Here is a 25,559-nt window from a genome sequence, read left to right as displayed (position 1 = left end):
CTAGGAAGTACTTATAAACCACTTCATATGTTAGAAATAAAGAGTATTTCAGCATTATTATTAAAAAAAAAAATACAGGTTGAGTTTTTTTTTTTTTTAATAAGAAAAAATACATATCTTAAAAAGCCAAAATGACCACTGGAATTGGGTTGTACATCACTTTCCAGTAAAAAGGAAAAACAGCCTGGACAGGTGTAATTTATCATTTTTCTGATTTAATATCAAAGAAATATATTAAAATAATAAAAAGAATCCTGAAATCCTCAAAATTTGTAGTGATAAATAGCCCTCCCTGTCTTTATTGCATTATACCTACTAACAGAAATATTGCATGGTGGATTTTGCCAGACAAGGACGATTATTTTCCAATAAAAAGTTGCATATTAAATTCCAGCACAAAAGTGGGTGTCTAATACTTTGGAAATCTTTTATGGTTTCCCAAGGAACACAATTTTAAACTTAACTAATACAAACATATTCCTGCAGTGAGCCTACATTAAAGATTTCTATCCAATGCCACTGATTTTCAGAATGCTGTCCTCATATTTAAATTTCAGCTAATCTCGGTGGTTAACTAAACCAACACTTATTTTTCACAAGTCCTGTATGTTTGATAGCTAACATATAAAAGACAATCTACATGCTTCTCTCTCATTGGTAGAAACAGGACAATAGTATCAACTATAATCTAATGAGAAAGGATGATTCTAGTTAGATTTAAGAAATCTGCTAAAGATAGAAACCCAAACATTTAATGCATAATGGGAAATCTTATTTTGGAGTAAATAAGATGTTGATTTGTTGGCGGCAATAATCCAAGAAGTGGTAAAAACACTTATATAATTTTCTTCCTATTCCTCCTTTGTGCCTCTTACCTAATCAAAATAATATTCTTTTCAATTGAAGAATACTGAAGCTATAGTATTTACTCTCAGGAATTCAATTTTTATAAGGTAATATTTTTAGAACATTTCGACCTTCTTAAAATTAGTTACATGCTTTCTTTTAAAATAAGAACTCCCTGAAAATTATGAAAAATCACAGACTAAGACACATGAGGTTGTATACTTTCTTATGTATCCACTTATTAACCTGGATGGGTATAAACATAACTTTAACTAGTTAGGAATCTATATATCCATATAAATTCAATTGTGACTGAATAAATACTTGGCAGTAGGTAGCTAATATAAATCTTTCAAAAACACACATTTAAATAAATATAAGGCTAAATGAAAGGTTTTTTCTTAAAAAAAAAAAAAAAACAAACCTGCAACATTATAAGCAAGGAAAACACCTGGCCAATAGAATGTACCTGTTGGGGTGTTTCTATACATTACTAGATATACAGTAAAAAGGATATCCAACAGAAAGATCATTTAGGAACTGAAGAGTCCTTGAAATCACAGGCTCACATCTTCCCCAGTATTTAAGATTTGTAACGCTAAATATGAAAACAAGTTTTTAATTGTAAGTAAGGTATTTGGTTGTACAGGGAGAACATGAAAATACACATATATGTACGTTAAGTTACATGACCTAAACCCGAAATATCTCACGAAGTTGAAAAACAGGTTTAAATACCACTAGAACATTTTCTATTCTACTTTTTTTAATGGCATAATCAAAATTATATCCTATCAATATACAATGAACACTGCTCCCCAAATGGCACATAATTCCACACAGTTAGTTTTGTACATTGAAAAAACTGTCTAAGTGTTTCACAGAAGAAGTATCAAGTTTGTATGTAAAACAAGCATATTAGCGAATGACAGCAGGAGTTACAAAGGAAGTCAAATAGGGGCTCACAGTTACTGCCAAGAAATGAACCATCAAACTTGTGGCTCCAAAGCTCACTTCTTATGATCATGATTGTTTGTGTAGCTTTGTTCTCTGCAAGCAACACAGTGCTGTCTATCTGTTACACAGATGTAGTGGGTTGCCAACTGGAGGCATACAAGTTGAGACTAAATGTACAAAATTCTGTCTATGACTAGAAACTCGTTAATTCTGCTAACAAATTATAAGGATGATTTAAGGGAATTTTCCATGAGTAGGTTTTTGATAGCCATTAAGTTCCTGCTGGAATCAATGAATGCCCTGTCTTAAGGCAATCAAACCCCTCCCAATGATTCCAGTTTGCAATAATCTCTTCAGATGCTCTTTGAAATTGGGTATTTTCTTTCTAATTAAAAGCAAAAGTGCTGCCCAATTGTCTTGAAGAGTCAAAGTCTATAAACATCTTAAAACCACGTTTTGATGGGGCATACTGCAGTGGTATGGATTCCTTGACAAATAAGAAGAATGTCTTTAGGGTGGTGAATTTTAAATATGTGAAATTAAGTTTCAATTAAGAACAATGCTACCATTCTAAGAATTAACGCATAATTTTCAAGTCTTTTATTAAAGATTAATACTTATTAAGAGATTTAAACACAGTAAAAGTATCCATTACATTCAAAGCAACCACAACAAAAGAAAAATCCAAGAACTCACATTTTCGTCATGAATGTTTCTAGAACATGGTTGTCATCTGTTATTCCTAAAACTTCTGACATACGGGCATATACCTGGATGAAAACATTTCATTGTTAAAAGCTTTATCATTAACATAGATTTTCAAAAGACTATTCAAACTGAACAAATGGAAGATTTAAAGCATTGCTGCATCCACAGTGAAGTAGGGTGTCGGTAGGGAGAGCAAATGAAGGATTTAGAGAAAAAATTATACTTTAAAAATTTACTCTCTTTTTCTTCCAGGAAGTACCTCTCTCATTTTGAAATACATACCCACCCACACACACCCACACTCACAGACTCATTTTATTCCCAGCACACCACATAATTTTCTTTCTCAAACTGGTAAACCAACCCTTTCTCAAAGATGGGCGTTATGTATACAAAGGGCTGAAAAGTGGAGTGTCTCAATAAATAAAACATTTAAAAAATTTTCATCTATGCCAGGTATCAGCAAACCATCAAACAATTCAGGATTATGTCAGGCAGTTATAAAAATAAGGATTTCAAAAATAAGAGGAAGTTAAAGAATTTATAAACATTCTCCTCAAAAATCTTTCAATTAAGCTCCCCCCAATATAGAGATAGGTCTTACTTTCCATGCTGAAACGGAAATCCCAGGCTCAGAGATTCTCTGTTGAATACATCAGGGCCTGGGGAATCCATTAAGCTCCCAATTAGGGAGTGTTGGTGGCAGAGTTTGGGGTGCAACATTTCAGTCCCAACCTAAGCCACATTGAGCTTATAAACATATCCTACTTCAAGTGGGAAAATGCCACCAGCAGCCAATGGAATATTCCCTAATAGCCTGGCAAAGCTGAGAGGTGGGTTGACACCTCCATACTCCCTGATGCTCTGGTGTGATTCCAGGTTATCCCTGCCAGACACCAGCTGTATGGGATTTCTCTTCTGTGATTTGATCCCCTGTGATTGTGTTCTCTCACTTTCTCCCGCTCCGCCTATTTCTTATGGTATGGCATGGCAACTTAGCTTTCACTCCCTATGCCTTTTGCTTTTCACATGTGAACACCAGCTTCATACACTACCACAGGTCATGAAGGTGAATTACAGGATTATACAAGGGAGGAAGGCTGTTCACTGCAGAGATCTCGTATCTGGATTTTAAACACCATTCAAAGCAGAAGCTTGTGTTCTGGGCTTTCATCCTAAGTCCTATAACCAGAAGCTGCTCAGGCCAGTGGGAGAGAGAGGAAAAGGTGGGGGGCAAGTGGAGAGGGCAAGAGAAGGAAAGAAGGGTAGAGGGGAAAAGGTGGGGGAGAGAAAAAGGAAAACTGAGATTCACATTCCTGTTGCCCCTTCTGCTAATTTCTGAGCCCTACAGAAAAGCATTTCAATTACTGTATCTATGATTTTGCTCATGAGAGGAGGCCTTCATCTCTTATAGGATTGAAGCTATCACTGTGTTTGTAAGATGTTTAGGGGGAAGAGGGAGCTAGGGAGAAAAACTCCCAGGGAAGTTAGTCGCCACCAGTCCTCAAAGATCAGAAATGTTTACGCACAGAGAAGGCTCAAAGGAAGAATGGTATGTAGAAAGGGAAGTTTCCCTTATCTCAGCATGATCCTAACCCTCTTTTATGGATGGAAGTAAACTGGGTCCCTTAGAAAACCTGTATTGACATGGTTAATGGCACACAAGGCCCTTCACAACTTGGCCCCAACATACCTCATCTTCTACCATTTCCCTCCATCTGAAGCCACAATGAAATACTGATGGATCACTGAGGCTTCTCGCGCAATTTCAGATTTCTAGTTGTTCGTGTGTTGCTCATTCTGCCTGAATTAGCTTTCTTTTTCCTCTCCCCTTGATTCCCATTCAAAAGTCATCTCCTCTGCATTCTTCTCTGCTGTCCCAGGGAGATCACTCTCCTTTATGCTCCCACAGTGTCTGGTCCATTCCTCTCTCATGGTGTTTTTCACACCTGTAATTGTTCGGGTGTCCATTTCCCCCACTACATTGTATTGTATTTTTGTAAAATCAAGGTTTTACATTTTCAAGACTTTATAAGTGCTATATTTTTTATGGCGTAGCTCAAAATTAATCTAATTTTGATTTTATCCATGCAACATTGAATAATAAAAACATAATAACTAAAATGTGATTTTAAACCTTTAAGACTGTTTAAAAATTTTTTTTTTTTTTTTTTTTTTTTCCAATTGGTCCTTCTTACAGGGAAGTTTTCTGTGGTGTCCCTGGCATTCAAGGAAGGGGGAAGCTGGGCAGGCAGGTCTGTTGTGTTCTGCTGTCAAAACAGCTTCTCCGAGTATCAGATTTGACCCAATAAGATACTAGAAAAAACAGTCAACATTGACACATGGCAGTGCTTTAATCCACAATTATCCTTGTAACTTGCACCATTCCTTTTATCATCCATTAGCTTTGATTCCCATTATCCCATCTAGAACTGTGTCAACGCTTCTGTCCCTAGGGATTTTTCTCCACTCCTAGGATCTGACAGTCAAGCTTGAGTACTAAACAGGATCATTACCTCTTAAATCCACTTATCTGATCTACTGAATAGTAAATTGAAAAGCTCATTAAGAGCAACAATCTGATTTGTTTTCACGTGTGACAGGGTCATTTAAAATCAATGTATGATTACTGAATTTCTTTTAAAAGACTGTCTCACATTTTCCAAGGCACCTTACCATTCAGAGAGCATGCAGATAATATGAAAATGTCTTTAAACATTTGAATTCAATTATACCACAGACATATACAATTTGGGAGTGGGAAACAGTCTGTCCAGTGAGGAAACCTCTTTGAGAATGTTCATCACAAAGCACAAATCAATGAAGGCTTTCTACAGAAAACATTCTAACACAATATTTAGGGATTTTCAACATTTTCTAAAACTTCTATCACTTAGCCAAAAAAACTTTCATTCACAGCAAGAAGAACCTACGTCACAATACTCATTTTAAGGAAGGATACTGAAGCTGGCATAGGAGTGCAGGAAGGGAAAAAGTCCTCCCTTGAAGTTCACAGATTCCCAATTTTTTAAAATTTCAGGATCAATTAAGGTAATTAGATCATAATGAAAAATAAGCAGAAATCTAAGAAACAAGAGATGAAGCCCATGTGTGTTGTCCATCCTTCTCTGAGGGTTACAATGAAGTTGAAAATGGCTATGCTTTTGGTTATGCTGGTTTCACATACCCAGACATGCACACATTATAACCTTGTTTTTGCCTGGCCACCTGTGCCTTCCTTCTGCTCCTTCTTTTTTAATATGCCTGTATTTCTCTATTAGACGATAAGCTCCCTGAGGACAGAAATGATGTTCTTTTATCTCCCATGCTTAATGTTTGACAAAGGTTTGTTAAATGAATAAAAAGAGCATAATGATAAAGTGCACATATTGGCGGACTCCATTTCATTCACAATTTTTTTTTTTTAACAAAAACAAAACAACCCATAAGAGGCATGGCTTTGCACAGAACTTTTTCTCTTTAAAAATAATATACCCCAAATTCCACTCACCAGAAGTAACCCTGGTTAAATATCGTTATTTAAAAAGGCGTGGTGTTAATGCTTAAATAATGTTTCTGGAAGAAGCTCTCCCTGCAGTGAGAAGAGCTCTCCTCCTGTGATACTGTGAGCAACCACCATTGCCAGCCTGTTAGTGGCACTTCTCAGATGACACAATAGAATATGATCTTGGTGTAGTATTAATTTTCCGTGTGCATATGTGTTTCCTCCACTATTTCAAGCACGTGCTGCCTGAGGGCAGGGAAGATACCCTCCAGAAGTAATTAGGATACTGCCTTGGCAAACTTAGCAATGTAGAAAAAATATGGGCTTTGGTCCCAAACATATCTGGATTTGAATTCTGGATTTGCCACTAACTAGGTGTAACTTAAAGTCTCTGGATCTTGATTTTCTATCTGTAAAACGGGAATAATAATAATAATAATAATAATAACAAAACCTACTTTATGGCTTTTGGGAAGATTAAAGATGATCCCTAATACAGAGCTTGGTATTTAGTAGTTACTCATCAAATGCTGCTTTTCTTTCTACCCCTTCTTATGGACCTTTTCTCATAGTAGGTGCTAAAAACTGTCAGCTAATATCTGTTCAAGAAAAGGCTCGTTACATAAAAAACAACAGGAAAGTAAGAAGGTGTTTATCTTGAAGATTTTCACACTGCACAGATAAAGTTAAAGCAAACAAAACCTTAAATTTATATCAACGTTGAAATCTTTATATTCAATTAACACACTCTCATCATGGTCAGAAATGGCATTCATTAAAGGCATAAAGCTTCAAAATTTCATGCTACAAAACGGATTTTTTTCCCTACTTCTACATAGTTGTCATCTTACAAGCCAGAAAAATTACCTATTTTAACCACTCATCCATCTCTCTAGCTCTTGAAATACAGGAGGTTGTTAGAAATGTAAGGAATTATCACTATTATGGATTTGAGAAGACATGCTCCTAAAAAACTGTTTTGATATGTTTGTTTTCTCATCTCTGTTTATTTTACTATGAAGGTTCTTTTCAACTTCACAAAAGAGCATTTAGGTATGTACACAACGCTTCGACAATCCATACATTCTCTAACTCCTCAACTAACCAAATGACAAATACTGCCTGTGCACATGCAGGTAGCTTAAGTGATCTTATATCTGGCTTTTTAAAAGGGAAGCCAGACAGGATAAGAAAACCAGACAAGGAATAAGCATACAAATAACAGTAAGATTTTGAGTTGTAAATTTAATTTAATAAAGAATAAAAGCATGGGCTGTGATAATTTTTTAAATTGCTTTCTTTTTCCAATCCTAATTCTTAGTCTTGGGTATGTGCAGTGTTGTCTCTTAACATTCTGGTTATAACTTTGAAGAAACTAATTATGTCAATCCTTAAATTTGAAGTAGATTACAGAACTGGGAAACCCAGAATATTAGTTCCTAAAGGTTGTATGGATATATAATGACAGTCACAGAAATTCAATAACAGCCCTCTATGAAATGTACTCAAAAGCACCACATGAAACAAATTAAAAAGAACAATGAATCTCTCATTCTGTGCAAATAAGAAAATAAGAGAAAACACTGGTTCTATAGGTTTTCATAACAGTTGTTATAATGAATTAAGATTTTGGATAATGAATCTTCAGAAAATTACAGTAAGTTAATACCCCTAGGCCTTCCATAAATGTTTAAGATGTTATAACTTCTCAAAGAGCTTTTGTAAGCAGGCTCAATGCAGAAAATTAGCAGTGCTGTGGAAATCAACAATAAAGTATTCTGCCATCAGATAATATACTTTCCTGAACCAATTTATTCCCCCCAAATTCATTTACTAATACAAAATTGATACCATGAAATTTTTAAAAACCCTGATAATTGTTGTAAATTCTAAAGTATTGTTTCAATGTGCTGAAATGATTCATCAAGATTTTTAACCAGTTGTCATTTAGTAAGACAAAATCTGTCACCAGAAAGGATCCAATATAGTGAAAACATTAACACCCCTTAGGAAAAGAGTTCTGGAACTTAATGTGAACTCACTTATTGTGCATGAGAAACCGATTTTCGTATTTTTGTCTTAGTCTTCAAGTGTCCCTGACATCAATGCAGTACTTTCTACAAAACAGACCCGTTGGAGTGCAAGGTGGGAGAGGGAGGAGAAGGCGAGGTGTAAGAGGGAATAGAGGATTTAATGACTTGGATCTAAACCGTTTGGAACTAAAGATACTGAGGTCTTTCATGAATGCTTAAGGCAGAAAAAAAAAAAAAAAAAAAAACAACCATGATCATCACAATTAACATGACACATGAAGAGATTTAATGGTACAAATATCACTGCTTCATGTTAAACATACAAACTTAGTGCTACTGAATAGATCCACGCTAATCTTGGTGGACTAATTTTTCCCTCATATCATTTAAAATTGCACCACAAAATAAGGACCAAAATTAGGTGAAAAAAATCTTTTGCCAGAATTTAATTTTAAAATCATAACTTATGTTGGAAACCAAGTGGTAAAAGGTTAGAATTCTGCTTGCCTCATTCAGTGGAATACAGAATGGCAACTGATAAAAGCTGGCTATGGAAGTACAAAATAAATATGAAATGTTAAGTGTTTATTTCAATTAGAATATCTGAACCCACCATCTGTGGTGGCCATCTTGCTAAGGGGACACGTACCTAACAAATCTCTTAAGAGGCATTCCCAATCTGCTTGAATAAGCTATTGTATAAGAAAACTTGGAGCGACCACTTTGGCCTCACATTTCCTTCGCTCCACATCCTGTGGCACAAAGCATGAACTCAGCAGGCTGGGGTGCTGGGCTGCCTGCTGCCTTGTGATAATCCCCTCTCCCAGTAGGGGCCTCCACTGATGCATGGCTAAGAACATGCTTCCTCTTTTGCTTGCACCCCAGTGGGGTATCCATTCCTAACTTGGGCCCAAATCCAGACTGCTAAGGAAGGGCTCCAGATGCTGCCAGAGATATTTTTGGATTGGTTTCTAAACAATCATTTATTTGAAAGAGGAGTACAGGTACAGTGTGAAAACCAGCAATACTGGTTAATTTTGGAGAGATTCTCTCCCTCCCCCTCCCCGACCAGATCTAAGGTCTAACTACCACCTGTTCAACAGAAGCTGGCTGTTTGCCTCACTTTCCTTCAGGGAGCCACTGACTAAGGATCTCCACCAGCATGAACCTAATGTCTCCCGACAGGCCTTCACTAGCCAAGAGGGACCCGGGTCGAGTGCACCAGTTATTGGTCACAGGATACACAGCCCATAGAAAGACTCCTGCGGTGCAACCAGCTGAAAGCCAACTAGAGAAGATGGGGAGTGTACATTTGTCCTGACACAGCTTTGCTCCTGCTGGCTGCCAACTCACTCCATGTCTGCGGCCAAGCTTCTGTTAGACTAGTCTTCTGTGGCTAAAACCATGGTAAAGCACGGGGGTAAATATATTATCTTCCCAAGCTCATACAATAAGAAGCTAACCATGGCTAGGGCACAAGGCTACTAGAAGGCAGCTTGATTGATTCTGGTGGAAGGTTTTGAGACCATGTATTTCAGGCATTTTGTTTATAATTCTGTGCAATAGCAAATTTGTACCATGATTAGACCTTGGAGCAAAGAAGTTGATGCTGGATGTAGTCTGTGCAAGGGTGATGGTGGAAGTGGGGAACTGGGAAATAAAAGATTTTTTTTTTTTTTTACCATAATCCCCTATATCTCTCAAAGATGTCCACCAGAAACATATTCTGGCATAAGGGATACATGTACTATAGATACCGTTCAGTAACAGATGCTATTCAAGGGAGCCCTAAGAAAACTTTCTCCTTCCAGGTATGAATGATTGGTTAGAATTGGCCACTTCAGAAATGTTGTAATCAAGAAACCTAGGCTGCTTCCACACTGTGCAATCACACTAAACTGAGTCTTTGCAGTTGATCCTGCTTACTGGCTGACTACTGAACATTTGGTTAGAGACCATGCATACTACAGGGTTACACAGTGCATAAACAGGGAGCCAAGAAGGCACCTCTACACTTATCACTGTGAGCATGTACCTGTTTTAGGAATAAGAGCCTGAGGCTGTGGTGAGACAAGCATAAAGACTGGTGATCCACCACAACAACCAGCAACTCAACTCACCTTCACTAATTTCCAAGCCTTCTCTGGAACTCGGGACACATCACTCCTCAGGCATACAACCTAAAAAGCACAGAGTTTAGGGACCTGGCACCTGACGTTAGGGATTAGGGAAGAGCAGGAGGCCCTCCCAACTTCAGATAGAGAGAGAAAATGTGGTTCAGGATCTTTGTGGCTGTCACTTAAAATATTCCTGGGACTTTGATTTTATCCTGGAAGCCTTGAGCAAAGACAATGGTGAAGTGCTGTTCAGAGTCTGGATGTGGTTGTATGGATTACACCATGGGTTTGCTTCCATGGAATAATTCAAAAAACCAATTATTAAAGGATAGCCCTAGAAAAGAACAAATTATAAATAATACTTGACTGAACTATTTTTAAGAATCTCTTAGTAGTGTTGTTTCTCATGAGGCACTCTCATTATGCAAGTGTGGCAACTGGGGCTAATGATTTAAGTAGGCCAAGTCACCTTTTCATGGGTAAAAGTATATTTTTAATAAATGGAACTCATTTCTATGGTCATTCAAAGGGTACGTAAATCATACAGTCTTCTACCACTTAATCTAGTTCTTGCACACACTCTCCCCCAAATCCTCTAAAAACACAACTTATTATAGTTATAGTAGGTATTAAGTAAGACTTTACCAGGTCCTCATCTCCACTTCTAACATCTTTATTTTCATTCACACGTGTTACCTATTCATATTTCATTTCTGCCTCCACACTGCCTCTCTGAAACCTGTCCCACTTTCTGCATCCAAAACAACTTCTGTACCTTCCTCCTAAGAGATACTCAACTCTCTGGGAAGAGTGACCTGACATAAAGAGTGGAGGAATAATGGCCCATGGAATGAAAAAGGGGGTGTCATATGTATATTTTTATTGCTCTGTCAAATCAGCTATTTTCACTTTTCATTATATTCTCAAATTTTACTCAAAAACGTTCCTACAATCTTTTTTGCCTTTCAATTTCTGTCCCTCATACTAGCCTCGTTAGTGAAAACTTGAACCTACCCCAAATGCAAGCAATCAGAGTTCACCTTCTGGTGGCCTGTTAATGCCTTCAAACTCTAATTTCTGGTTTCTCTGGGCAGGCAATGCCCGGGGCAATAGCATAAGTCCTGCTCCCATTTTAGTTTTCCTATTGAACACTTCTCCATGTTGACCATCAGCTAAAACATATGCAACACCTCAACCGGTGGACCAAGACAATTGGCAGTTGCCCAGGAAGTATATCTTTTTCTCAGTAAGACGACAGAAAATGGGCAAGTTAACTGTGTACGTATTTTCAGTGACGTCACCTTGGAGGAAACAGAATATTTGTGCAGTGTAATACACACAGGGTTCTGGGTGAGGTTCTGCTACTTGCTAGCCTAGCACAGTACCTGGGAGATAACAGGTATTCAATAAATATTTTCATTTAATGAATTAACCCAATAATCCTAGTTAAATTATTTAGCCTCTCAGAGTCTCAGCTTCTTCAGCTGTAAAGTGGAAAAAATAATAACACAACGAATAATATGAATTAAGAGGCAGTCTAGTGAAATGATTAGGACCTAGTCTGAAGCCCAAGGTTAGCCATTGGGCTGGCCATTTACTAGGTGATTTTGATCAAATTCCTTACCCTCCAAATTTCCATTTTCTCAAATATAAAATGAGGATGATAGTAGGTCTAATTTATGAAAATTTTTAGAGGATTTGAGTAGTTAATTCATGCAAAGTACTTTGAACAGTCCTGGCACAGAATAAAATTTCCATGAGTGTTAACTGTTATTATTATTGTCATATCATGCTATATGATATATATATAGCACTGCCAGCACAATGTCAGAAACACTTGGAAAGTTTTTAGCATATAGTAAGCACCAAATAAACACTAGCTATTAGCCCTTAGAACAGGTGGTCAGGAGGGGTCCCTGGGTGGCTCATAAGTGTCCAACTTTGGCTCGAGTCATGATCTTCCTGCTCTGCTTGTGGGTTTGAGCCCCGCTTTGGGCTCTGTGCTGACAGCTCAGAGCCTGGAGCCTGCTTCGGATTCTGTGTCTCCCTCTCACTGCCAGTCCCCTGCTCAAGCTTTGTCTCTCTCTCTCTCTCTCTCTCTCTCTCTCTCTCTCTCTCAAATAAAGAAACATTGAAAAAATTTTTTAAAAAGAACAGGTGGTCAGTAAATGCTCACTATTATTAAATAATATATAGACAAATATTAGTCTGACATTAAGACTATGAGGCATGCAACAAGAGGACAGTCCCTTTTCTTTGTGCTTTATCTGGATTAGATGCTGCAAAGTAGATACACGTTCCAAGTTGGTATGTGTGTAGCCTTAGTAACGGTTACAGAGTGATCAGAGGGGAGAGAGCCCTAATGGAAGGCAGCTTAACTCCTACACTTCTATCTTCTATCTTCTGGGAGGAGGAACAGGAAAAGCAGAGGGAAAGGAGACAGGAGGAAAACAGAATGCTCTGTGGCAACAGAGTTCACCTCAGTTCTGGATTTCAAATCCCTCATCTTCCTTTTCTGAGTCATCCCAAGTTCTTGTTTCCTATTTCTGGGCTAAATTCTCAACTCACTGGATAAGTAGAGATGATTTACACCCCTGGGGCCAATAAATTATCAGAGTTTTCCCAATTCAGATCAGTGAGTCCATCCAATTCTCCAAGTTTTGCTTGATAAATTGATGCACAGAGAGAAAAGGTTCCAGAACACCATCGTTAGAGTTTTAAATTATCAAGAGTCTTTGTGTGGCAGGCTCAGTAAGAACTGAAAGGGGCTGCTTTCATATATGAATATCATATTGGTCTCTGACACTAGACTATGGGGTGAAATGCTTCTTATATAATAGGATGGATTATATCAAGTATCTAGGATCTAGAACTTGCTTAGTTCTCTTGTGACTGATGGTTATCCAGTACCAAAGGTCTAATCTGTGGTTGCAGAGATGAGTTTTTTCCCTTGGGAAATAAAACAGCAAAGATGGGGATGGAATTTGTGATGTTTGTTTTGTCAATCATCATTACACTTAAAACTGATCATGCCTGGATGCCTGCCTCTAGACACATACATAGGCAATGTGATACAGTGGAAAGCAAACTTGGGTTTAGAGTAGGATGATTTGGTCAAAGCCAGGGTATCTCACTGAACAAGTTTTTAACCTTCCTGAAGTCTCTTTCATATTCTGTAAAATGAAGATAATTATACCTACTAAATAGGACATTGCTGAGAAGACTAGATGAGAAAATGTAATGAATAACTCCACAAAGTGGTTAAGCACAGAAGTAGAAACCCAACACAGGTTAGAGAAAGGTTGAAGATAAAACACATTCTCAAATAGTATTTCCTAGGCATTTCTCATTCTACATTACCTAAAAATACAGAATTTGTAACCTATAGCATGGACAATGTTTTAATACCCAGTGCCTAGAACTTCAGCAATTTTAAGAATGGTAGGGTTGGAAAGTATTAAGGCAGCTACACCTGCTGGGGAGTGTGGTATTACAGCCCATGTCTCACACATGCAAATGGTCAGAAAAAAAAGTACAGTTGAGAACTCAGACCATCAAGCAAGAAAAGATTTCTAATGACTCAGGAAAGCGGGCCAAAAGGGAGTGTGGAAAGAAGTGGTCGGGAACACTTAGAGACAGGAAAGGACGGTAAGTGGTTGAAGGCTGAAAAGAAAGGGTTAAAATAAAAGTTGAGAATTGCAATTCTCAGCAAATGTAAAGACACTAGTGTACTAAGGTGTTCTGCACATTTCAGCATTGTCTATCGTTTTTCAATTTTCCTCATCAAATGGTGTGGGAGAGATTGTCCACAGAAACGCATTTCCAATTTTGTAACGGAAGTTGATCAGAAAATGTAATTCACACTGAAGAAAGTTGTTTCAAAGCCAACTTTGCTTAAACACATCTATTCAGTAAAGCAAAGGATACTGGCGCTGGGGAGCCATGCAGGCCTAGGGGAAAACAAAATCTCAATAAGTATGCCAAATGTGTTTTATATTTCAAGATTCCTTCAACAGAGACATTATGGGGAGATAAAAATTAGGAAAACACTGAACTTAACTAATTCAAAATGTTGAGAAAATATTTTGCATTTATGTTTTATAACCAAGTGCTTTTCCCACATTTGTCCCAAGGCAGCAGATGAAGCACTATATTCACCATTGCTAATACTAGCAATTGGAACATGCTCTTTGGCAAGGCAGAAATAAGATAATTGTTCAACATAGGCTGGCTTTTCAGAAATACTGGAAGCATTGCCTGTAATTATAGACATCTGTCACTGCTAGCCACTCAGTACTAACCCTGACATCAATATACAACCATAGCACTAAACTGCCTGCAGGCATAGCAATGGAGACCAGATACGCTAGGCAGGCAATCATCTGCTTCATCCACACTATCTGTCAAAGGTTCCCAACCACAAATAGCTCTTACATTTTGTATCCTTAGGATAATATGTTGATTTATTTTAGATTCTCTAATATTTACAGTCTGGGCCATCTACTAAAATAAAGAAACAAAACTTATGGCTAATGGAGGCAGTTACTGTTCACAGTCATCATAAAAGGTCATAGCTCAACCCTCAAATGTTAAAAATTGATGGCAGCTTTAACCATGTGCTATCATACAGATGTTTCCTTTTGTAGAGGCAATTATTTTCAATAGCAATTCAAAATGGTAAATACAATCTTTCATCAGCAAGTATGTTGCCACCCCAGTCTAATGGAAACGCTCATATTTTAAAGCTTTTTTTGAAAAAGTAAAGATAGGTTCAACGTTGGGTATTGAAGAACACAGATTGCCAGTCTGGGTTTAGCTGTACATATAGTACCGTATCTGCCAACAGTTTTTACATATACAAATGATGTGATATCTGAAAAGCAGGAAATGATACTGCAGGATAAAACACTTGGTTAATGAATGAGTCAACTGACATACAATCTTGCTAGGTGTTAAGCTTACTGAAATATACATGTGCATGTACATTCATATTTTTAAAAGCCCAAAGACACACTGTAGTTTTACATGCTACTCTCTTTTTTTCTATTAAGCAGCCAGAGAAGCAAGCTGAAAATTTTAGACATTTAGACTAATTAGGAATAAGCACTCACAATTATCATAAAGTGTTCCTAAAAACACAGATATTTCTTGGTCTGATCACAACAGCCTATGCTGAAGAAAAACTATTAATTACTGACAGACAGTTAGCTTACAAGTGAGCTGCATCTTAAAAACCTCTTTTAAAATACAATTGCTAAATGCCTTACAGTGCTGTAATGTGAGACAGGTTCAAATCTTATTACTTCACTGAAATTAAAACCTAAGTTTTAATACTGTTCAAGTCGAACAATGATTCCACACTTTATTGCTTTTGAAATCCCTTGATGATCATAGGAAAAAATGCCCCCGAGAAAAAAAGACTGTTTTCGATAAACAGAAAATACAGTTTGCACTCTTAGCCTCTTTGTCATCACAAAAAAAGGATTTAATGCCAATTCTTTAAAAAAAGACTTTTTTTCCACAAAATGTGCACCTTGTGTGCCATTTGTAAAATCAGTTCACTTTCTTTTATTTATTACTGCAGCGCGGCAAGGCAATAAAGAAGCTACCGATAGCTAATAAATTACATGCCTTTTAAAACAATTCTCTTGCTACAGAAACATGTAACTACAAAGGTTTACATTTACATGGTACACCACATGAAATGTCTATATTTGTGTCCTATTAACCATTTTGGCAAATTGCGGACTTTTACCAAATAGCTGGTAGAGAAAAAGGCAAAGTGATTCACATATGCCGACACGATATAAAATAAAAAGCCTTTCTAGTAAACTACTCTTACACTACCTGCACTTCCTAAAAATCTTCCAAAATTTACTGAAACACATGTTTTGATAAATCATTTTATGCATCAAAAAAGTATTCAAAGGTGTTCTAATCAGGGTTAATTTAAACTTTACTCAGTGAACAGTGAGACCTAAAGTACTTTCTTCCCCCTAATTTATTTTCCTAGTATCATGCAGTCTTTTAAAAATCATAGCTCCTAGCAGTTACTTAGAATAAATTATAAAAAGCAAGATCATTGTTAGAATAAATTATAAAAAGCAAGATCATAGGATGTAAGGCAAAAATGCCCCAAATCTATTCCTTGACATATTTTGTAATTTTAAGACACAAAACTTGGTTATTTATTTATTTAATAAATGTTCATATCAAAGATGTCTTCCTTAGTTATAACCTTTCTTTTAAAACAGTATTCTCTTCACATATCCACAAGCACTAACTAAAAGCCTTACTTTATCAAAGTAAGCTGTTTATTTTGTCTTTCTGTCTTATCTATGAACAAATCAATCCTGAAATATCTGTACTCCAATTCTAGGATTAAATTGTTAAATTAATCAGGGTATTTGCTTAATGCTCTCATCCTCCACTCTCATGATGAACATGTATTTATGAGGTAGTGTACTGTCTTTTATTATTAATTTCCTCCATTTCCTGTAATAGCTATCATAGCTGTGGCTTTTTTTGGTTTCATACCTACAAATTTCAACTTTGTTCAATTATGCATGATGAACAATGCTTCAATTTCCAAAGCACAAACAACTTTGTTCCTTTTCATATTTACTTTGAGATAAAGTCTACTGTACAAATGAATAAAAATTCTGTATTCTGTAGCACTCCATTCAGATCTACTTCCCCCACCTTGCTTTGGAAATTAGCTTGATTATGATGATAAACAATCAGGAATATGTGAGAGGTATACCGTTTTTGAAGAGTTCAATGAAATATTTTTTTTTCACCTTCACAGATTTTTTTTAAAGGGGAATTATTACCATCGTGATGATATTCTGCAAACCATGTATCTATACATGCAGAGAATCCTAGTATATTTCCCAATTTATCTTTCGCTCCTTTTTCATAGTAAATACTCCTGTTTTGAAATCATTACCTTTCTCCATACCATAGCTGATTTAAAATGGTAAAATTCTCAATTAGCAACCAAGAAAAATAGGTGACAAAACAACTACTTTCTCTATGGCCCTCATCTGCTTCCCTTATCTCATTAACAGAATTTATTTTAAATATTTAATTACTTGGATTATCTTCTTTTTGGCCAAGAGAAGGCTCATTCATTGTATTGTCTCTCTTGGATCATTAAGAACGTGCATTCAAAGGACAGGTATCATGAACCCCATTTTTTTACATGGGGAAAATCAAATAGTGTCAGGAGACAGCTCAAGATTACACAGTAAAATGACCTCTTATTCACAGGTCTCACTATTTGACAACACTGCTTCCTAGCTATTGGGAAAAATATGTATTCACGGACATTTATTCTGGTAAATCCAAATTCAACTTTCTATCGAGTGCTATTTCAACGTATGTAAGATAATCCTGACTTACCTCTGGCACCGATATGACAGAGTAGAACTAGTGGGTAGTTCTTGGTGCCGATGGAGAGGGGAAGGGAATTCATTTATTTTACTATCACCTTCTTAGAAGCATGCAGCATTTACTTTGACATCAACCTCCTTGATTTGGCAAACAATCTGAAGTGTATTGATATTTACATTTCTTGGTCTTGTTTTGCAATCTTGAGTGGGAAAGTGGGAAACATGAAGCTGGACTTTTCTGGCATCTCTTTGCACCAATATGTAACCAGTTGTATTTTACTTACCTGTTTATGTCATATACAGAACTGAATGATGCTAAAAGAAGCCCTGAGTATTGCCCAGAAATCCTTCCAGGACTTGTCCAAGATGACATTAGGTGACTTCCTTTATGTTCCCACTGTTCTTGGGCATATCAGTCATGGGCCTCATCATACCGAACAATGATTGCCTGTCAGCTTTGTCTGTGTCCTCCGCCAGCCTGTGAGGGCAGGGCTATCTGTCCCTAGTCATATTGTGTTCTGATGTTTAGCACGTAGTAGGCAATTACACATATAGTTGACCCTCCAACAACAAGGGTTTGAACTGCACAGGTCCACTTACAAGCGGATTTTTTACAGTATGGTACTATAAATATATTTTCTCTAATTACGATTTTCTTAAGAATATTTTCTTTTCTCTAGATTTACTTACAATACATATAAAATTCAAAATATGTGTGAATCTACTGTTTATGTTACCGGTAAGGCTTCTGGTCAAAAGTAGGTTATTAGCAGTAAAATTATGGGGGACTTGAAAGTTAAACTTGAGTTTTTGACAGTGTAAAGGGGTTGGCACCCTTAATACCCCTGTTGTTCAAGGGTTAACTGTATTTGTAATTCCAGTGTGTTTTTTTCCAACACCAAGCAGTTCTCCAATTCTCAGTGGGAACTGATTGGATGTCTCCAAAATTTAACTCCATTCTGACACTATCTACCTTCAAATAGTATCAGATCTCACAGGTTAAGGACTCAGTCCCACAAAACTGCCCCTAACTCAGACACCAACTGAAAGTCCAGATTGTCATCTGTGCTTCTGACTGGGTAGCTACAGATTGAAGGTTCTAATGACCCCCTCTTCGGGTCTGATTAATTTGCTAGAGTAGCCCATAGAACTCAGAGAAACATTTTACTTGCTTATTGGTTTATTATAAAAGGATGTACCTCAGGAACATCCAGATGGAAGAGATGCTTGGGGCAAGGTACGTGGGAAGGGGTGCGGAGTTTCCATGTTCTCTGAGCCACTATCCTCAAATCTCTATGTTCACCAACTCAGAAGCTTTCTGAACCACATCCCTTTGGCTTTTTACGGAGGCTTCCTTACCTAGGCATGGCTGATTAAGTCACCGGCCCTTGGTGACTGAACTCAAACTCCACCCTTTCTCCTTTTCCCAGAGTCCTGGGAGTGGGACTGAAAGTACCAACGCTCTAATCACATGGTTGAGTCCCCCTGGCAAGCAGCCCCCATCCTTAGATGCTTTTCTAAAGTCACCTTTTTAACATAAACTCACATGTTGGTAAAAGGGGTTTGTTAAGAATATCGAGACACCTTTACTGGCTCTTATCACTTAGGAAATTCCAACGGTTTGAGGAGCTCTGTGCCTGAAAAGGGGACAAAGACCAAACATATATTTCTTATTATAAATCACAATATCACAGTAATTATAAATATTTGATTAATGAATGAAAGAATACAAGAGTGGCACTGATTCAGCCCCAAATAACATTGTTACAGCTACTAGAAAATCCTTTTCTGATTTACAATCCTTAAAAACTGAACATTGTCTGGTTTCAGTCCACTATCTCCTAAATAAAACACTGCTCTCATTAACAACATTTACTTCAGAAAAATAACTAGGATCAGAATAAAATTTCTCTGCTTTTGTTGCAATGAAATTTGACGATCTCACCTTATCTAATCCACAATCAATCAATAAGAAAACAGTTGATGATCTAGCACTGTCTTAATTGTATTGACAAATATAAGATATATACAGGACATTGACTCTGTCTTCAAGATTTTAAACATAAAGCACAAAACAAAGAAGCAAGATTGGGAATTACAGTTCATCATTTAATAGATTTAGAGTTAATCAGACCTAAAGGTCAAATCTTGTACATGTAACTTCCTACCACTGTATTCTTAGCCAAGTTATTTCATGGTAGAACTAGGGTTAAGAACCCTAGTTCATCATAAGATTAGTTTGAGGTTTATAAGATGTATTGCATGTAAAAGCTTATCATCACAGCGCCTGGCAGATAACAAACAATAAATGACTGTTAACATTGTCATTATCATTATTTAAGTTTTAATGAATAAGACCCAGGTATTAAGAACTGCAAGAATGATACTTGAATAGAACATTGAAGAACGGGGTGGGGGGAGGCAAGAACACTGAAGAATGGTGATGGGGTGGGGGAGGGGGAGGGGTGGGGAAGAAGGAAAAAGAGAACAAAACAATTTAAGATAAAGATGGTGAGAGTCAGCCTGATAGAGTGGAGCTATTGGAGCTAAAATTGGCTAGTAGATGGGGCTAGATGATGGAGGACCTTAGAAGCCAAGGAGTGATGGCTTGATGTGGGCAAAGAGTCTTTTGAGTGGGAGGAGGCCTCTGATGAAAGTGGTGTTTAAGATTTGTCCAACTACAGTAAGTATGATGGACCACAGCCAGACAGGTCAAGGCTTTACCCTTCTTGGGTACCCTTCTTGGACCCTTTGTTGTCTCTAATACCATGCGTTCCCTCTCTTTGATATTCCAGCTTTTATTTATACACTACTCTTTAGTTTTTCATTTTCCTAATTCTTTATTTTCAGTTAGAAATTTCTGTTCTCCACATCCTTCAACTGACTGTTCTCCCTCCATCCTCATACACCCAGTTTCTCGGGGGAGGCTTATCTGTTTATATAAGATTTTAATTAAATATGTACCAAAATATGGGGCGCCTGGGTGGCTCAGTCGATTAAGCGTCCGACTCTTGGTTTCAGCTCAGGTCATGAGCTCGCAGTTCATGAGTTCGAGCCCCATGTCGAGCCCCACATAGAGCTCTGTGCTGACAGCTCAGAGCCTGGAACTTGCTTCAGATTCTGTGTCTCTCTCCTTCTCTGCCCTTCCCCTGTTCACGCTCTCTCTCTCTCCCTATCTCTCAAAAATAAACATTAAAAAAAAATTTTTTTTTAAATATGTTCCAAAATAACTCTAAATCCATAGCTCTAAAAGTACTGAATGTGGAAAAGAAATCCCTCTCTGCCTCTACTGTGTTACTGAAGAAAAGCAGAAGGGTTGGGAATTGAAAAGAAATGCCAACATGGCCAAATTATGACAATTTGGCTCCATTTCTTTGAATAAGAGGAAGGTCTAAGGTAGGTCTCAAGAGAGATTACTCCTGCCTATGTTAATTATATAATAATACAACATATCAGCTCAAAGGCTCATTTGGGTCCAGTAACAGTAAGTTTCTGATTATAATTCCAATGACCTACCCTCCAACTATGACCATTAACCCAAAAGGTTGGAGATGTAGTCCAGATATTTCTATTTTTCCTTAGTAACTAGTTCATAATCTTTCACTCATGGATATTCAATGTATTTTCAGTTTGTGGCACTTAAAAGTAAGTTCTATAAATTTTATCATCAATCATAGAAAGTCAAACTTCCTCTTATTTTTTCTAAGGCGACTCCTGAATTTAAATACTTAAGAAATTTTCAAGTCCTACCAAGACCCTGATTTAAAAAAAAAAAAAAACCCACAACTTGACCTTCCCTCTTAAGTGTTAAGGAAGAGACCTAAGACTTTCATACTATTGAATTTATAGTGTATAAGTGAGCTGTGCTATTAAAAAAAAAAAAAAAAAAAGTGAAAATAGATTCTATCTATTAACATTGTGCTTTTAAATCATTCGAGCCACTGAATCTTTGGAGTCTGTTTTGTATAGACCACATTTTTGGGTAGTGACAAAGGTCCAAAAACATGTAACAACATAACCATTTAATTCTGACTATAATCTTGAAAGGCTACTAGAGGTCTTAATGTTGACAGACAAAAGTTTGAGGAAAAAACAAACCAGCTACTGTAAATTATTAGAAACAGGCCACAATTGTTCTTCTTTTCAAGTGAAAGCATTCTTAACTTGGAAAAAGCAGAAGCAGAGGACCAAATGCCAACAGTATTTCTCAATGACTAGAGAAGAAAATAAAATGCCTATATATGACCAAAGCCTAGAGAGAGGAACCTCACAAACCAAATGAAGTGTGCTTACCTGCAACTAAATAAAATGTGCCATCCCTGACTCCTTATCCGGAAACCTTCTATCACTAGCGAATCATCTCCTTACTGCAACATTTTGGAAAAGCAGTGGAGAAGAGCCAGAGAAACTGGAGTTCAGATCCCTAGTCTCAAGTGTGACCTGAACAATTTTCTCCACTTCTCTAAGAATCAATTTCTTCATCCATGAAATGAAGATAATACCTACCTTGTAAGGTTGTAGAGAGGATTAGCAATAATTTGGACACAATGCCTAGCACAGTACTTGGTGCACAAACGGTATTTTATAATTACTATTTTTATTGAGAACGTCAGTTGCATATCTAGAAAATAACTAAGCTTACAAAGAATTAGGAATTTTCATTAAATTGTGCAATGCTTTTCTTTCTTTTTTTTTTTCAATAAGAAGGGATAAGTAAACCATCATTTACATTCAATTACTATGCATCTGTTGTTAATGTATACACCATGGCCAGGTATCTATTTAAATTTAAATTTTGATGTCTGAGAGTGAGTGAAAGGAAGAAAGACATTTTCACTATGTAACATATAACACACGGCACCCAAATTAAAAAGTAACCATTCTCTGGAGCATTAAATGGCAATATGCTAAAAGCACAAGGTTTTTAAACAGCGGTAAGGATTCCTGGCTTACTGTGAAAAATTCCCAATCATTTTTAAAGCTTTTTTAAAAACTCCAAAATGGCTGACAGTAGGTAAAGAGGATATAAAAGCAGATGGTTCGGACAGCCTGAATACAAAAAAGCAGGTCTTAGCAAAACAGAAGCATTTGCCAGTTTGCCAACGCTGCTGGTTCCTGCTTCCACATCCCGCTTGTGTCCCCCCCACATCTGCTCACTGGTGCTCATGTGACACGTTCAACTGACGCAGAGGATGAAGAGGAACAACTTGCAAATCAAGAGCCTACTGAGATCTGTTATTTAAAAATGGAACTCCCTTTTCTTTGCAGGTTTCTCTCACAATTTTAATCTTAGGTGGAAGAATGATCTTTCTTCAAAATTAAGGCAGAGTCTTTACATTTAAGATAATTATTTTAACAATAACACAATAAAGGGATATTAATGCCTCGTTTATGGAACACATTAATAGAGATAGATGCAAACTAACTCAAATCTTAAACCATGTTTGCAGATTATACCTTCTACATCCCAAATATAATAAAAGAAGAAATTGCCATAAATAAGCATCTAGAAATAGAAAGCAGTCACAGCAGTCACAGTTAACCAAACTACACATTACTTCGCATAAAATATCACACTCTCTTTGTCTTTGAACAAACTAAGCTAGGAACTTCGAAGGAGACTATGATATAACTTAGAAGAAGGCTGAAAACACAGTAAATTAAGAGAATAAAATTAACAGTTCCATAGTGAGGCGACATGGATAGGAACAGTCTTCCCTCTCAGATTCCCTTATTGGTGTAAAAAGGGATTTTGGAAAATCTCATAATGGGACACTCATGAAAAATAAGCGTAACTCAGACAATAAATAGGAATAGTGGAAAAGGTCCAGAATATCACCAAAAGGGGTCAGGGAGGCTGAGAGTGGATGTTGGTAGATACCAAACTAGGAAAGAAAGCTCGTAGAGGAAGTTGAAATGATTTTATGAAATTGGTAAAGGTAGCATAACAAGTGAGAAGACTCATACATGCTAACTGCAGAATCCACAGTTAAGTTTACTTTGCTAACAGCCTGCTAGTTGGCCCCTCTCTGGCTTTCACCTCACCACCTGTGGGGTACTGGAGTTCCAGGAACAGGGATGATGAAACGATAATGAAGATAATATAAACAGCTATCATTTACTGAGTGTTTATTATGTGCAGGGTACTATGCTAGGTACTTTACATGCCTTATCTCATCTAATCAATATAACTCTATGAAGCAGGTGGGCCTGAATATCACAGTTTTACCATTAAAGAAACTGAGGTTCAGAGAAGTTATATGATGTGTCTATTGAGTCGCATGGTTGGTAGTGACAGAACTAGGATTTGAACCCAATTAAGAATAATTCCAAAGACCACACTCTTAACCAACTGCCTTTTATATATGATCATGAAATGCTCTAAGAAAACATAATAGTTACAACAATACCAAACAGGATTAAGCTATAAAACTTTTTATAAAGCACATATAATAGCCTCAGACATGGGTTCATAATCAGTTATACTATGAAAAAATCACATTCATTAAATGGGCTTTTCCATATGACAATGAAGTTCCATCAATTACATTAAGTAGTTTATTATCTGGTATTTAATTTTTTTACTTTGTTCAGAAAAGATAAGTGAATCATAATTTTGCTTGTTCTTCCATTTTCCTTAGACATTAACATGCAGTAATTGCCAATATTTACTGCTGTATATGCCCATCGCGGTGCTGAAGTAGGGTTTCTCAGTCTTAGCACTACTGACATTTTGAGTTGGATACTTTTTTGTTGGTGGGGGGCGGGGGGGGGGGCAGTTTAGCCCAGGATGTTTAGCAGCATCCCGGGCTTCTATCCACTAGATGCCAGTAGCACCCCTCCCCCAAATTGTGACAACCAAAAATGTCTTTAAATATTGTCAAATGTTCTCTGGGAGGTAAAAATCACCCCTGGAGAGAACCACTGTGTTAAGCACTTTATGCATATTTCCTCATTTACTGCTCACATTTACCATGAGGTAGGTGCTGTTACTATTCTAGTTTTACAATGAAGAAATTGAGATGAAGCAATTAGGTGTATTCTCTGAGGCAGGAGAACAAATACGTGGTCAAGTTTGGGTTTAAGTTGAAGCAATTTGACTTCAGAACCTATTCTCTTCCTGAGTATACTATACTACTTCTCTAATAAAATAAATTAGGTTTCCCAGCCCTAAAGGATTGTGAAAGATATTTTTTTTTTCCTGGTTTAACTTACTACTATTACCTGGAGGAAAGTTTTAAAAAGGAATATAAAACAAGGTTCACACAGCTCCAATTTCCTTGACTTGTTCCTCTTATCTTAAGGTGGCATGATATAGAAATTCTTAACTTTTCAGGGGTCATGAACTTCTTTAAAGATACTGACCATCTCTCAGAAAAATGTACATGTACAATATTTTGCATAATTGTACTTGCCCTACATGATTGTTGTGAGGCTTAAATTATTATAGGTGTCGAGTACTTCACCTAGCACTGGCACCTAGAAGCTATACAATAAATGGCAATCCTCTTTTTGATAATTCTATTTTCTTGCTCTGCTCTTTCTACAAAAGAAAGCCTCATCCACTTTCCAATATGCTCCAGATTTCTACTGCTCATCATCTATGTTTCTCTTCATCTCTTCCATGCATGTCATACAAATTTGGTCTTTAGCCTTGTTATGACTATGTGCTCATTTCACCACAATGCCCAGGATGAAAGGAGATCTCCTTGGATGTACCTCCTTACCAATATTAGAGATAAAATCGCATGAGATTGTTGCAAGGAACAGAGAAAATTTGTGCAAAATGTTTGGCATTGTACATTTTAGGTGATTAATAAGTGTTCATTCTTCCTTCTGGGGTCTATTAGACACAATATGGGATTTCTTCCGAAACGTTGTCCTTTAAGTACCTAAAATCAAACCTTAATAACTAAAGTAATGCTTTTCCCTGCCTTTTTTTGGGGGAGGGGGGAGGTCAGTTTTTAAAGGAGAAGTAAAGCATTACACAACCTCATGG

General features: G+C 36.9%; 1 protein-coding gene across 3 annotated transcripts in view; it reads right to left on the bottom strand.

Moving 5' to 3' along the window:
• Window positions 1-25,559, bottom strand: part of RANBP17 (RAN binding protein 17) — a 331,490-nt gene that overhangs the window by 94,912 nt on the left and 211,019 nt on the right. For 2 of the 3 annotated variants that reach the window (XM_060635017.3, XM_060635019.3), the window contains 3 exons: window positions 10,170-10,229; window positions 2,500-2,573; window positions 1,364-1,444 (listed from right to left, as the gene is read on the bottom strand). In XM_060635017.3, the coding sequence (XP_060491000.3) occupies window positions 1,364-1,444; window positions 2,500-2,573; window positions 10,170-10,229 (215 nt within the window). The remainder of the gene's footprint in view (window positions 1-1,363; window positions 1,445-2,499; window positions 2,574-10,169; window positions 10,230-25,559) is intronic. The other variant, XM_060635018.3, reaches the window with a different exon arrangement.

This window comes from Panthera onca, chromosome A1, assembly GCF_046562875.1.
Source record: "Panthera onca isolate mPanOnc1 chromosome A1, mPanOnc1 haplotype 2, whole genome shotgun sequence".
In the NCBI taxonomy this organism is placed as follows: Eukaryota; Metazoa; Chordata; class Mammalia; order Carnivora; family Felidae; genus Panthera; species Panthera onca.
The sequence above is the reverse complement of the archived record's forward strand: the minus strand, read 5'-3'. Positions and strand labels throughout refer to the sequence as shown.